Consider the following 14,478-nt stretch of genomic DNA (forward strand, 5'->3'; position numbering starts at 1 on the left):
AAACTAGCCCGTCGCTCCAAATTCATACAAAAGTTGCTTCCCCCCCTCCCCCATTAGTGCCCGTGGCTGCGGAAGCTACGTGCTCGTTGGGCCAGCCACACTTCTATCTTTTGCCATGTAATCACACTCCCTCGTGCATACCCACACATAGTGAATGAGGTCAGGTGATGAAAGAGAGGCGGCTGATTGGTCTGGCAAGTGTGTAGCTCTCACTGTACTGTATTTAGGGGTGAACGGAACATAGTGAGGTTGGGTGTCGTGTGACGTGCTTTGGGGCAGGGTGACGTGCTTTGGGTAGCGCGGATGTATCACAGTGAAAAGGCGGAGAGCTTTCGTACCAAAAGCAGGCTTTCGACTTCCTACCTTCTTTCTTCTGGCGCACTAAATGGAACGCTATTAGTAAAATCCCAGTCTAAATTCATTTGTCCCTGCCCAAAATTAATTTCATGGCCCCTTTAAAGGCTGACAAACAGCCAGAAAGGAGGAAACTTCACTTCAGTTCTTCCTCTCCATTCGGGGAAAAGGGAAACCCTCCTTTTCTCTTTGGGGGGTAGCGCAAAGACTCCCTCCTGTCGGGAGAAGAAGGGAGAAGAGTGCAAGAAGAAATAGAGGGAAACTGGGAACCGATTTTTTTCCCGGCAGAAGACGATTTTGTAGGTCGGCCTTTAAGCTGGTACCCCTTCATACCTGCCAACTCTTTCGAATTTTTCGTAAAATGTAGGAATTGGGACTAATTTTACGATTTTACGAATCTTGCTTCAAATTTTACAAAAAAAAAATTAAATAATTTTTTTTTTTTTTACATTTATGTTGTAAATTTATTGCTGGTGATACTTTGCACCACCACAAAAGGGCGATAAGTACCGTCCAAGGCAGCGTCGTCGTTTTTACTATCCGTCTATCCGGTGGCCACGGATCCAAAACCAATCCAAAGCCCAAAGTTTGTGTGTTCGGCGGCGCACGTTAGTTCGGCGTGTTCGGACATGGTTGGGCCTCTGTTACGGCCAGTTTCGAGGCGAGCAGTCCGGCGTCTGTGTTTGTTTGTTGCACGTGTAATCGTAGCATTCCCCTAGTCATGGTGGCTTCGCGACGCAGTGGCGAACTCCAAACCTCAAACGAGGTACCTTCAGGTGTTCCTGAAGTCCTTAACATCGGAATTCCTGTGCTTCGTTCCGTCCAAAAAGGAAGAGAAGTTTGGATTCTGTAGCACGTGCACGTGTGATGTAAGCGTTTCGCACGGTGGCAAGGCTGACATTAAGCTGCACATCACTTCGCGCAAACCCTCCCCCCCCGCGCGGCCACGGGAGTTCTACGATTTTGAAAGTCCACAGGATGGCAGGTATGCCCCTTTCAATTGAGCGGAACTTTTAATAATGTATGCTCGTGTTTGTCTTTTCAGACCGAGTTTGAGAATGAAGGGATATCCTGCAGGCTAGGGTTGAAGCAGGGAAGACCCTTTTCTGGGGTCACGGCGTGTGTGGACTTCTGTGCCCATGCGCACAAGGACCTGCACAACATGAATAACGGCTGTACAGTTGTAAGTGATATGCGAGCACTTTTGTCCTCTGATCTCTTTATGAGCCTGTATTCTCCATGTTGTGGGAACTAGAATTTGTTTTTCGTCAGTATTAAGGATCTCTGTATTATGGGATTGAGCCAAAGTCACAAGTACAGGCATACTGTGTGGCCTGTGTCGGATAATTTTGTAAATTTTACACTGACATTGAGTACAATAGGGCGCACGAGAAGAGTTTAAGTTGGGGATATTCTATGGTGTAATTTATCACTGACTGTCAAAACCGAACTGAAACACAGGTATCACGGCTGCTGGTATTGGGCACCAAGATATCCTAAGACGGCAAGGCGGTACTGCATAACCCAGTTTATAGCCCAGGTCATACAACTCAACTGCCTCGTTGCCCGGCCAGAATTTGACTAGCTAAACCTCGTATCTTCTTGCTGCAGATTACTTCGCTTATTCCTGTTCTTTCTGTTTACCCACCCCCGACCATACACCCTTGACAGTTACAAATGACAGTTACAAATAAAATAAAAAGGCAAAATAAAATTTTACGATGACACACAAACTACGACAAGACACTGTACGACATGCAGTAGAAGTTCTTTGATACATTTTTCAGGAGTCTGCGATAAAACAGTATGATACAAAAAAAAAACGATAAAGCTTTTGCAGTCTACAGCCATGATAGGAAGCAATTCTCACTCAGCAATTAATTTTCATGGACTTTCACGGGTGTGGGGAACTAGTACCACATTTATTGAAATATAGGCCAAGCATTTTTTTTCATGCTTTTTTTTTAACTAGAGGTTTGTCTATAATTTTAATCAAAGAATGTTGACCAATAAGATTGAGCAAATCGCCCAAGTCTATTGAGCCTGTGCAGATGCTCCTCGCGTCAGCTGCTGCCCCTAGCACACTGTTGCGAAGCGGTAAACATAGACGGGCATGCCAGTGCAAAAGGAAAAATCTTGAGGCACCTGCACTGTGTGCAGTGCACGATTACCAGCTCTAAACGCCACACAAAATGAAACTAGCAGAACCTAGAAAACCAGCGCAACAAAACCGTGCACGCAGGCGCATGTCGGAGAAAGAGATACCTAGCAAGGTAGGCGAGCTATTGCAAAAGCCAGAATCCCTTTCAAGCCTAGTAAGAGGTTGTGCCTGCCCGAGCAAGAATGACAAGAAGCACGACTCGGAGAGGCAAAGAGCTGAAAAATGAAGGGAGCGTAACGATGGGAAGGGAGCAGCGCCGGCCCAACAAAGCACGTCGGGTGCAGTCATGAGCTTGTTATCGCTAAAAAGTTACCGTGTTATAGTTAAGTTACTCGAGGTAAATAATATTTTTCGTCCACAAGGTTTGAAGAAACAAAAGCAATAGCTGTAGCACAGTCGCGCAATGCGGGTGGAGTGGCGCCGTCACATACCCAAAGACGGAGGTGCGACGTGGTAAATTTTCATAGCGGTTGCGGTTGGCGTCATGAAGGCCACTGATGGTCGCCACGAGTGCTAGGGGATCCGTAAAGTAATCGGGTAAGCGTGATGGAAGTTTTTAAAATTATCCAACATTACGCATAGGAGCTGGATACTGCTAAAGTGGGATTTCCTGTAACACGAGTACACAACACGAATACTCCCCCTTTGTTGCATCGTTACTGGCGGAATGCCAAGGCTCCTGTCTCTTTTCTCTCTGCGCTGCGTGGCCAACAGGAAAACCCGACTTGCCTCTCCACGCGCCAAGAGGGGAGAGAAGAAGGCTTTTTCCATAGTCGCGACAACAGCCCATGAGCTTGAAACCTCTGCAAAGTGTTGCCCTTGAAGGGGCACTGATACACCCCAACATTATTTTTTAATTTTTTGCCAGGCGATTTTTATGCTGATTGGGCAGAAGGCTACCCAATCAGCATTTTGCTACAGTGTGACATATATATTTAATAAAGTAAAAATTGGGAGCCATTCCACTGACCAGCGAAGCTGTTTATCAGACGTCACAGACGTGACACAGAATTTTTGAGCAAAGGTACGAACACATTTATTGTGTTGATTAGTGGTCATTGTGACGAAAGGTATGCACACACACACACACACGCCGCCTGCCGCCGCCGCTGATATTCTTGTTGCCGTTGCTCTTTGTAGGCGCGTTGCTCTTCGGGAGTTTGCGTTGCTCTTCCGGAGTGCTTGGGCAAACAGTCACCAGAGGCTGTCCTCTGCGAAATGCACCCGCACTTCTTCTTTTTGTGTCCTTGGTCGAACGGAAATGCTTTGGGGATGCCGCGCATTGTTCCATCTCTGCGCGCTGTGAATGATGGTACGGACACGATTGTCCTCATCCCACCAGTTGGAAAAACATTTTTGATTTTTTTTTTAGGCGATCTTTGCAGCAGTTTCTTGCTATGCCCTCTCTTCAGAGTTGTGAAATGATTTGGTGGTCATATTTGCAATCTTTTTACACAGGTACCTGAAAAGTAACTGCAGTAACGTTACTCCTTAGAGTTACTTTAAAGGACACATGCAAAGGAAAAAAACATTTTTTTTAGACAGCTTAGATGGAAAAAGGATGTCATAAAACAATTTTACAACGAAAAAAAAAAAAAACATTTTAGAGCTATATTTATGGCGCTAAACGAATTTGTAGTTGGCGCTCGCGGGAGCCGCCGCTGGTCACGTGGTAGGCCCGCGTGCCGCCGCGCTGCGTCGCCGGCGCACGCTGAGCGTTGTGCGAACGCCGCTTCAACGCGTTTCTCCACGCCGCCGTTGCCGCCGCCGCAAAAGTTTGTCTGCTTCGGGGCGCCGCCGCCGTCGTCTGACCGGCGCACAGGTCTATCGCGTCTGCTTGCGCTTTTTCAGGAGTTTCCTTTGGGCTCTAAAAGTTACTTATTCATCTTAGATTTTGTTATACTTCAAACAAAGATGAATAAGTTACTTTTAGAGGCCATAGGAAGCTTCCGAAAGAACGCAAGCACCACGGGATAAATAAGGACCAGTCACGTGATAAATACGGACCACTTTTCCGCGGTGCCCGCGGGCGCCAACTACAAATTCGTTTTGCGCCGTAAATATAGCTCTAAAAAATTTTTTTCTTCGTTGTAAAATTGTTTTATGGCGTCCTTTTTCCATCTAAGCCGTTTAAAAAAAATGTTTTTTTCCTTTGCATGTGTCCTTTAAGAAATAGTAACCCTGCTACAGTTACTATCACCAAACAGTAACACATTAGTTACAAGTTACTGAAAAAAGTAACATTACCGGTAACGTGTTACTAGTAACTATAGTTTCTGCCTACGACTAGTCAGGTGGCAGTTTTACGGCGGAGCTGTTAAGGGCTAGTTTCCCCAGGATTGTGTTCCCCGCAAAGAGATGTCGACACAAAACTGTGGTGGCCGCCGTCGCTCGTAGATGGCAGTAGCTGTCCAAAGTGTTGTGTTGGCTGGTTGTCCGCTTGCCACCAACGCTCATAGATGGCGCAACCTTTCGAGCCTTTCCACTCTGGCTAGCCAACCTGCAGCCAGCCACTACTTATTCCCACCATAGTACAGCTTCGCTGGTCCTCCTTCTTCACCAAAGTGGAAAGGCTAAAAGTTTTTTTTTTTTTAGCTGTAAGAACTGGAAAAGCAGACTCATCAAACAGGAAATTGGTACACATATCCCTATGGAAGTTCACTGGGACCGACAGTTGTGAACGTAAGAGCCGGGAGGATGTATAAACCAAGAATGTTTAGATAAAGTTCCACCGTATATGAAAAAAAAAAACAAAAAAACTGCTACATCATGCATTTATGCATGACACAGGTGTTGCTTTTAAATTAGTCTTATTGGCAGGTCAGCTCTTGCGTTACCCAACGTAATACTAAACTCTGTTGCAGGTTGTAACCTTAACGAGACATCGAGGATTTGACAAGGGCGACGACGAACAGCTGCATGTGCTTCCACTCTACATACTCGACGCGACCGACGAGCAGGGTGGCAAAGAAGGCTTTCACGAAAAGGTGCGTGCAATGCCCTCCTTTCCGCATGTTGTAAGACTACGTAGATACCAGGGTGCCGAACCGGAACCGAACCGAACACCGGAACCCAACCGGTATTTTTTCCGGAACTGAACCCGAACCCGAACCGTTATATTGTTATCGCGATGAACCCGAACCGGAACTGAACCGGAAAAAAAATAACGGTTACCGGCTCATGTCAAAACGGTTCGGCCACGCGCTGTTGAGAATGAATGTGCTATCAATGCCATTTGTTTTTAAGTGCCGTCAACTGACACACACCTCACTTACATATTTTTCTTCTCCACTCAGTCTTAGGAATATAAACGCTGCATCCATGAATCTTGTCAAACGCTGCATCCATGAATCTTGACAAACGCTGCATCCATGAATCTTGACATAGGAACCAGTATTGCGCTGGTCGCGGCTTGCACGAAAGAAAAAGAATTGGAAGGCTGTGCAAAAAAAAAAAATCTCGTCACGGGATTTCATTTTCCTACAATCTTGTAAATCCTAAATGCTGCTGTGTGCTCATTTCATAACATGTTTCTAGAACGCGCGAGTTCTTGAAGCTTGCTTCCATCGGAATGAGAAAAGAAAAGGCTGTGGAGTTTGATAATAATCCATCCGGTTTCGTATAGGCACTTAGAAGCTAACATATTTGTGAGACAGCAAACTCTTCTACTTTAATATTTATCCTATTACGTCCTTCTGGCGTTGCGTTCGGTGAACTGTTTTTCATATTCCGTATCTTGTTTAATGAAAACTTCTTTAAGGGTCTGATTTGAGTTACCGAAGGCTAGTTCAAATACAGAAAGCTGTATTTTCTCCCACTGTTCCTTCAATTGCTTACACGCCGAGGTGGCGGGATAGTTAGCGAGTTCTACTTGTAAATGGGTTTGCAAGGAGGTCGCGGATTTTACAGCTACTGCGTCGGACCCAATTAGATGAAGTCCGAATGCGTAATCGTCGGTGAGGTAACCTTTGAGTGCACATAAAGAAACCATTCCTGGTAGAAATTCCTGAGCCTTATACTACGATGTATCCCGTTTCGTATGTGCTGATTTCAGATGTTTTATTTGTAATTTATTTTGATGTTGCAATTTGTCATTTATAATTTCCTAACCGGTTCGCGAACCGGTTCGCGGATCGAATTAATCGAAGCGGAACTGAACCGGAACAAAATAAATTTACCTGAACCTGAACCGTAACCGAACCCGTATTTTTTTCGGTTCGACACACTGGTAGATACTGTTCCCAGTAATCACACACCTATCTTAGAGTGCAGCTCTTATGCTCCCGTTTCCGAGTTGAGCGACGTTGGCTTCGCCGTTGGCGTAATTGTGTGCATTGCATTATGGGTCATTACAGTTTCCTCACTAAATTTAGCAGGGAAAATGACGTCACGACTTCGTATCATGTCACCCATGAACAAATTCAGCGGCAGGAGGAGACGAGGAGGGAAGAAGAAGAGGAGGACAAGGAGGAGGGCATACCCTCCCCTTCGTACCCTCCAATCTTCCTCCTCAAGAGCTGCGCTCTAGTTTCGCATTGCAGAGACTTGTATACATCTTTCATTTTTTGACAGCATCTTAATTCAAACCTGCAATGAGAGGCAATTCCACTAAAACCTGGAGGTTCCGGTGGTCTCAGTAAATAGCCGCCTCGCTGTTTGCAAGGTTCTGGCTGTGGCAGCGCTTGTCCCATCACTGCGTCTTCTACAACACGGTTTCTTTTCTCAGGAACAGTAGAAGCCAGGCAATGAAGTACTACAAAGCAACAAATTTAATAATGACGCGAAATGTTCAAAGCTCTCAGGTCACTAACCAAGCAGGAAACGCTTACCACGCCATGCAATGTCAGTAAGAATTGTGGGCACTGCTAGAGTTACGGCTCTTCCACCGTATCTCCGACTGGTGTGTGTGTGGCTTCCTATACCACCGACACAATGAAAGTGGCCCCGAAGTGAAACCACTTTCAATGCGCGAGAAAATACACCGCTGTGTAATGCCGCATGTTATTGCGAACCTGGTGGCTGGTTGTAGAAGTGCCGGTAAAGAAGGTGAGCTGATACAAGTGTCGCTGTTGTCGCAACGTCCCACCCCATGGTTTTCTCGGTTCCGTCGGCTGCCACAAAGCGAGCCATGGCGAAATGGGCGTCTGCTGCACCCCTCTTTGCCGCTGCAACACTGCCAGGATTGCGGTGAACAGTGGCATTGGGCACTCGTGATGTTGCCGACTAGAAATGAAAGGGACAGAACTGTGGGGCCTGGAACGCGTGATTATTGTTCCTCCATCGTTTTTGTGCCCAATCTTGGTATCTTGTCTCCTCGCGGCTTTAAATTTGCCAGATAATAGCGTGGAACAGCCATGGCGTGGAACAGCATGGCATATCTTTATGATGGGCATCGCTTCTCTAGTTCGACTGTGCCAGCTAAGCTGAATATGCTTCGAAAATTATGGATTTTAGCCTTTAGGTAACTAATTTGTTGATTATCCCTTTATACTCGTAGCCCAATTTTCGTCACTCTCTAGGAAGTTATCCCGAATAAATAATTCCATTATTTCAAGCGCCTTTTTTAAAAATTATTCCCATTCATTGGTGAAGAACTCTGTATATACTCGCAAACAACTTTCTGTGGCTAATGCAGTTCAGGCTATGGGCGCACGTGCACTTGCGCATCTTGAGCACCCATCAAAGCTGTGCACACGCACTCTTTATTTCTTCTGAAGTGCCACGCAAAGTTGCCCTCAAGTATAGTCTAACCTTGGTTATATTCAAGACATCAGCGTTTCTCTTTCTCCCTGCAGATCAAGAATGGGTCACTCGAGGTTTTGTCGAAATTTCACACGACGTCCAGGATAAGAAAGGTCCCCTTGGGGCCCTGCAAAAAGCGTGGAAGGAAAGAAAAGGTGACCGAGGAGCCGCTGCACTCAATTCAGCAGTCTGCAAGTTCTGAGGTGAGAGACCTGACCTTGTGCACAGCATCGAAATGCTAAGATGTTCTCCTCATCTTTCCAGGCCCAAACAGATGAAGGGTATGCTTCCCAAACCATGCCATCACCAGTGTTCAGCCCCAGCTTCGAAGTGCCACAGGCGTATTGCAGATCTCCTTTCGAAGACAAGTACAAATCAGGGATGAGCAAAATGAAGCATGAGTCGGATCTCAGCCACCTGAGATACGAGATGCCAGCAAGTCCCTTTCGATCTCACTCTCAGCAGGCCTTCCACAGCACCAGGGACCTCACCATGGTGCAGTCTCCTTCCAGCGGAATGGTCGGAAACAAGGTCAAGAATGAGGCTGTTCCTCAAATGTCTTGCCAGTTTGCTGCGGCTCCGAGCGAGAACCTTGGCTTGCAGAAGCAGGACTATGGCAGTGCTGAATCTCAGGGTCCTTGTTTAGGAGCTTCCGGGAGGGAGGACACAAAGGTAGTAGTCAAAAACGAGTATGGTGGCGAGTCCTGCATCCGGAACACTGCGGGTAAAGAGGCGGAAATGTTCAGCAAACATCTCGGACAGTTACAATCACCGACACTTCAGAGTCCTCTAGAAAAACCTCATCATCATGCGCGAAAAAGCATACAGAGTTCACCCAGCCCCATGATTCAGCCGTCCTATCTTCCACCTCAGCAAGACCTGAGTTACAGCAACCATTACTTCAGCGGCAGCTACATGCATCAGGGCAGGCAGCCTAGCCCCGGCCTGTGCACTCTTTCGCAGAATCCGCTCGTGTCTGGCATTCCGGAGAGTCCCCCTGAAGACCATCACCTCGCAATGAACTGCTACAGGATGACCGACAGGTACCATGCCTACCCAAACCCTCTTCAGCACGTCGGTCAGGAAGGGCACGCTCTGGAAACTCACGGGATAGACCACCTCCAGAACTTGGCGTCCGTCTCAAACCATCACCTGCAGAACCTGGAGGTCAACCGGCCTAGTGGGGGTCACGGCGTGTACCCGCCCTTCATGGGGAGGCCTGCGCCGATCCAGCACTACGACCATCAACCCATGAACAACCCCACGTTCAACCACATCTCCCAGGCGCCTTCGCCGCAGGGGGTCATGCTTCCACCCCAGTCTTACATTGCCCAGCCCGTCTCGCCGCACCTGACGAGGAACGTCGGCTACGGCGTGCCCGGGCTCTCCAGGACCGGCGGCTTCCTCCCGTCTCCTCACGAGGCCTTCTTATCTCACCCCAGTCCTCCCGTCACCCCCATGACTCCTCCCAGCACACCGAGGCTCACGGACCTCAATCCCGTCAGGATCGACTCTCCGCTCCACTTGCGAGCCTCTTACTACTCGGCCGCGACGAGTCCCTTCGGCGTGCCGGTCGACCCGTCCTACTCTCCGCTGGCCAGGAGCCACAGTCAGGGGCCCGCCTTTGCGCCGTACATGGACGGAGCGGCCTGGGCCTCCGACCGTGACTACAACAGTGCGGCTCTCCAAAACTCCTTTTACGTGCCGCGCTCCCAGTGCTTCCCGACGGCAGCACCGCCGCTGCCCCAGAAAGACTATGCGTTCCGCGCGCCCCCGGGCAGCCACTTTGCAGGACCTTCTCTTCCCTCTTCGTCGCGTCTTCCGCCCGGCCTGGCCACGCCTCCGCAGCAGGACCGCTCTGCCACCGCCAGCGTGCTTCCCCCGTTCAAGAACACGTTTCTCCCGGCACAGTCTGCCCTCAACGGTTTCGAGCGTCACCTGCAGACGTTCAAGTCGGTGATGATGGAAGACGCCGCGCAGAGGGGCTCCGCCTCTGGGCTCTACGGCGCTCCGGCCCCCACGGGCCGCCCTTCTCAGCGGCCAGCTAGTCACGAGGGCTTCACGAGGACGCCTCTCGAACCGCCCGTCACGGAAGAGTCTTCCGAGGGGATCTACGAGGTGGACTCGGACAACGAAAGCGCCTTCCAGGACGAAGAGGTTGGCGGCGTCGCCATTGCGCTCACTCACGGGTCGGTGCTCTTCGAGTGCGCCAAGCACGAGCTGCATGCGACGACTGCTCTGCGGAGGCCCAACCGCAAGAACCCCACCCGCATCAGCCTCGTGTTCTACCAGCACAAGAACCTCAACTTCCGGAATCACGGGGAGGAGGAGTGGGAGAAGAAGATGGAGGTTCGCAAGTTGGAAAGAGCCAACGGGGAGCGGCCCTCCAAGAAGAAGGCCAAGCTCTCCGTGGACAGGTTGGATGAGGGTGGCGGCTTCCCCGCGGCTCCCGCAGACGTCGGCCAGCCGTGGGAGGTGCCCCCCCGCGTGTCCCTGCCGTCGTTCTTCGCCATCAACCCTTACCAGAAGTGTTTTTAGTCGTGGCTTTTCTCGTTTCTTCCATGCGGCAGCATTTGGCCCGTTGATCCGCATTCTTTTTCGTTTCATTTGTGCATGTCGTAGCGCCATCGTTCTTGCCTTAGGCTGGTCTGAGGTGCCCTGGTAGAGTGGTCGTGGCAGTGTTCTTGTACGCTCGAAATGGCTGCTTCGACGTAACATTTGTATCTTACGTTTACCCTTAATGCGGAGTTTGTCTAAATTAAGCGACGTGAGAGTGAGAGATATTTTTCCTGGCATTCTTCTGAAGAATGGCCCGAATTCTGTAATGGCGGTGCAGCCGTTAAGAATGGCTGATTTTTCTTTTCGAGCTTTTATCTTGGCAGTGCTAGTCTCCATACCAGTTTTGGTTTTCTTTGGTTAGTTAATTTTAGTTCTTAGTTAAACCTCTGCACCCTATGCTGTCTGCAAATTTTAGATTCAATTCCAGTTTTCAGCAATATTGTCAATTGGGTCTTTACTTAAAATCGAGGCACATGCTTGTATAACCAGTGTGACAGAGTGCCTTCAAAATTTACAAATATTAAAATGGAGCAATCGGCTGTTATCATGATCACTTAGTCCAAGAAATAAGTGTAATTATGGGAAACTGCTAAGAAAAATGCAGCTAGGTTAAGGAAAAAGGGCTGAAGTCAAAACTGCCTTCTCTTTATTCAGTGCATCTCACAATGTTGCTTTGTGCACTTGATTGCAGCTGTCGGTTGCAAATTAGGTACGGTGCATGTGACGTATGAGGGACATCAACACAGTATAGGAGAACCATGGTAATTCTTAATGACAGATGTGTGCCGTACACTTGCAACTTAAGAATTCACTTATGCAAGTTAGGCAGCCATTTGCTACTCAAAGTATCGCAGAGACAGCTGCTTGTGCTGGTACGAGGACAAGGGTAGAGTTCCCTGCTTCCAGCTTGCATGAACCGCTTATGAAAACACAATCCAAGAACATGTTGATGAAGGATGAAATCCCCGAGAAACTGTAAATAAGGCCATTTTGGTGAAGTGGAGGGCTTTCTCAGCTGGCTAACGAAATTACATGGATGCAAACAAAAGCACCAGTTCAAGGAGTGAAGCAAACATCGTATCATTGTGTACAAAAGTCATCAACCGTATACATTGGCAAGGTAACACTTGCTTCATGGTACATTCAGATTCCTAACAGAGTATTCCTATGGTCATCTCTCCTTAGTTATGCAATGCATGTGCAAACTATGATGGTTTTGTGCGATTAATGCTTGTTCAGTGGCTGGCCATTAGATGCATCTCACAGAATCACGATGCCCTTGATTGCGACTGTATTCATGTGTCGTAGGGTCTTAGTTTCATAGGATTTGTCGGTTGTTTTGACACTGTGGGAGTCGAGAACGTCTCAACTTAAAAGGCCTTGGTACATTGTTGTGTACTTGTGCTGCACGTTTATAAATTTTTTAAAAGCTATATTTACGAATGGGTCCCCTTTTCTGAGCCCTGAATGTGTTTTTCTCAGCAACATGCGCCAAAGTATTATTCAGAAAGAAAAAAAAAAAATGAATTGTCGAAAATCGGAATTGCCAAAGCTTTAATTTTTACAACAAATACACCACTGCCATTTTAGTTTACCATTGTTAGTTTTTTTAGTTGATTATGCCCCCTTTTTTTGGTTATGCATGCCATTTGACATTTTATGTTCAGTGTTGTGAATGTTTTAATTGAAGTGCATTTCTGTACAGATATGTAAATAGAAGTATACCATTTTGAGCAGATTAGCATCATGCAGTTACATATACATTTATTCATAAAGACCCTTGAGAAGTGTATGAAATTCAGGCACATCTGAGGTTGTTCATTAAGGGTTTTTCCAATAAAATGTATGTCATCATTGTGACAGTGTGTTGTTTTCTCCAGCAAGAACAACATGATTCGCCTTTCCTATAAATCGGCGGTGCTCTGATGTTAGAAGGAAAAACAAAATGTATCGTGTATCTGAACTTGCAGGTGTGCTAAATGGAATTTTGAGTTCTAAGCAGAGCAGAACATGGATGCAGGAACAGCCAGTATGGAAAGGTTTTGCTTCCATGTAAAAAAAAAAAAGAAAGTCCAAAGTTAAATGCTAATTGTAACGCGGGCAGAGTGAAAAGATGTGCCGAGCAGGACTCATTTTATTGCACTCCAATCCAGCAAAGATATTTCTTTGGCATGAGCAGGGAGAAAATACTGGAGCACGATAGCCAAACATATAAATCTTTGCTCGATCCCAAGTTCCCAAGCCGTGCAAGCGTTTAGCGTGTGTGGATTGTAACAGATAGGTTGTAGGTTCGAATGCTGCCTCCGCCTAAAATCCTTCAAATTTTTTTTTCAAGGCAAATGAATTACTTTATAAAGTGAAATTGCTTGAGACACGTGGCTACCTTTAATTTGCATTACATGTCATGTTTTAATTGCTTTCATTCCACGTGCGACATCACGTTATGGGTTAAAAATTCCCAAGCAAGGTCATGTGGCTGCGACGTCGTGACCCTATCGACCAGTTAAGATTTTCCCATCCCAGTAAAGCTGGCTTATCTGCGACACAAGCTCCCTAAAGCTATCGCTTTAACCCTTTGACGCCCAGTATTGCCCAGGAGCAACGACTCGAGAATGATTTAATTTCTCCCACGCCATGTGCGCCTCAATAAATTTAGCACCCTCTGTCACAAAGGAAAGGTGACCTGCACTTAGTAGTTGGGAATCTAATTGCATCTTCAAAACAAATCACTTGTCCTTTAAAACCAAAGCTGACAATGGATGGGAGACACAATGGCGTGCACCAGGGACCTTCAAACTCTGAGCAGGAAACCGGACGCAAATATTGCAAATGCAGTTGCAAGTGTCTCTACTGAGCGGAATTCGAAGTGCACCTGTGCCTTCTCCCAGGTCGTGACTGCTTTTGGTCATTGGACGTGGATAAATGCTGCAAATACCTAATGTTGCTCACGAGAAACATTTTAGATACACAATTACGATAAAAGGTAAATTTTTTCTGAGACCAGATTTACGTTATTTTGTGTGTTCTAAAACCACGTCAGTTTCTAGGACTACACTATATAACGTTGTGGGCATCAAAGGGTTTAGAAGCCGTTTCTAGATTCTACTTTGTACGTAGAACTTGGTCTATAAACAAGTAATTCTTGATTAGGACTGCTAGACTGCCGATTTGCATATAGCCAACATACCTTTTAGAACTGCCCTCCTTGCGATTGACGGGTTATTTTGTTGCCAAGTTATCTGATGAAGATGAAAGAAAGGTGTGCCTTTGGTTCCACAAGCTGTTTCCCACTACTAGAGACTTGCAAAACCCTAATTTTCAGAATTTCATTCCCTGCAGAGAGAAAATCTTTAGGCAGTTCTAATATGTAGGTCCAAAATCTCTGTATTCCAAGCACATATTGTCCAAAATATGAACAAGTGAATTTGACAAATATGTTTCCTTCGACTTGTCAACCAATAAATAGCCTTGGTTAGTGGTTTTGGACTTTCAAGAAACAGTGGTTTGGTTGGGCAAGGGACACGAAAATTGTTTTGGGGGGCAGGTCCAGATTTATTTTTGGAGTGGAAGATGGGATATGGGGGTGGAGGCTTGGTATGTCGAAAGTGTGGGGAAATAGGTACACACTGTTGGATACTGAGCATCAACCAGGCACTGAGAGG

General features: G+C 46.9%; 1 protein-coding gene across 8 annotated transcripts in view; it reads left to right on the forward strand.

The window, feature by feature from the left end:
* Nucleotides 1-12,676, forward strand: part of LOC8042599 — a 213,463-nt gene extending 200,787 nt beyond the window's left edge. For all 8 annotated transcript variants that reach the window (XM_029982550.4, XM_040220001.3, XM_040220003.3 and 5 more), the window contains 4 exons: nucleotides 1,400-1,537; nucleotides 5,380-5,502; nucleotides 8,311-8,460; nucleotides 8,522-12,676. In XM_029982550.4, the coding sequence (XP_029838410.2) occupies nucleotides 1,400-1,537; nucleotides 5,380-5,502; nucleotides 8,311-8,460; nucleotides 8,522-10,795 (2,685 nt within the window). In that variant the 3' untranslated portion in view covers nucleotides 10,796-12,676. The remainder of the gene's footprint in view (nucleotides 1-1,399; nucleotides 1,538-5,379; nucleotides 5,503-8,310; nucleotides 8,461-8,521) is intronic.
* The last annotated feature ends 1,802 nt before the right edge of the window (nucleotides 12,677-14,478 follow it).

Source organism: Ixodes scapularis, unplaced genomic scaffold (assembly GCF_016920785.2).
Source record: "Ixodes scapularis isolate PalLabHiFi unplaced genomic scaffold, ASM1692078v2 PGA_scaffold3__209_contigs__length_174095766, whole genome shotgun sequence".
NCBI classification, from domain to species: Eukaryota; Metazoa; Arthropoda; class Arachnida; order Ixodida; family Ixodidae; genus Ixodes; species Ixodes scapularis.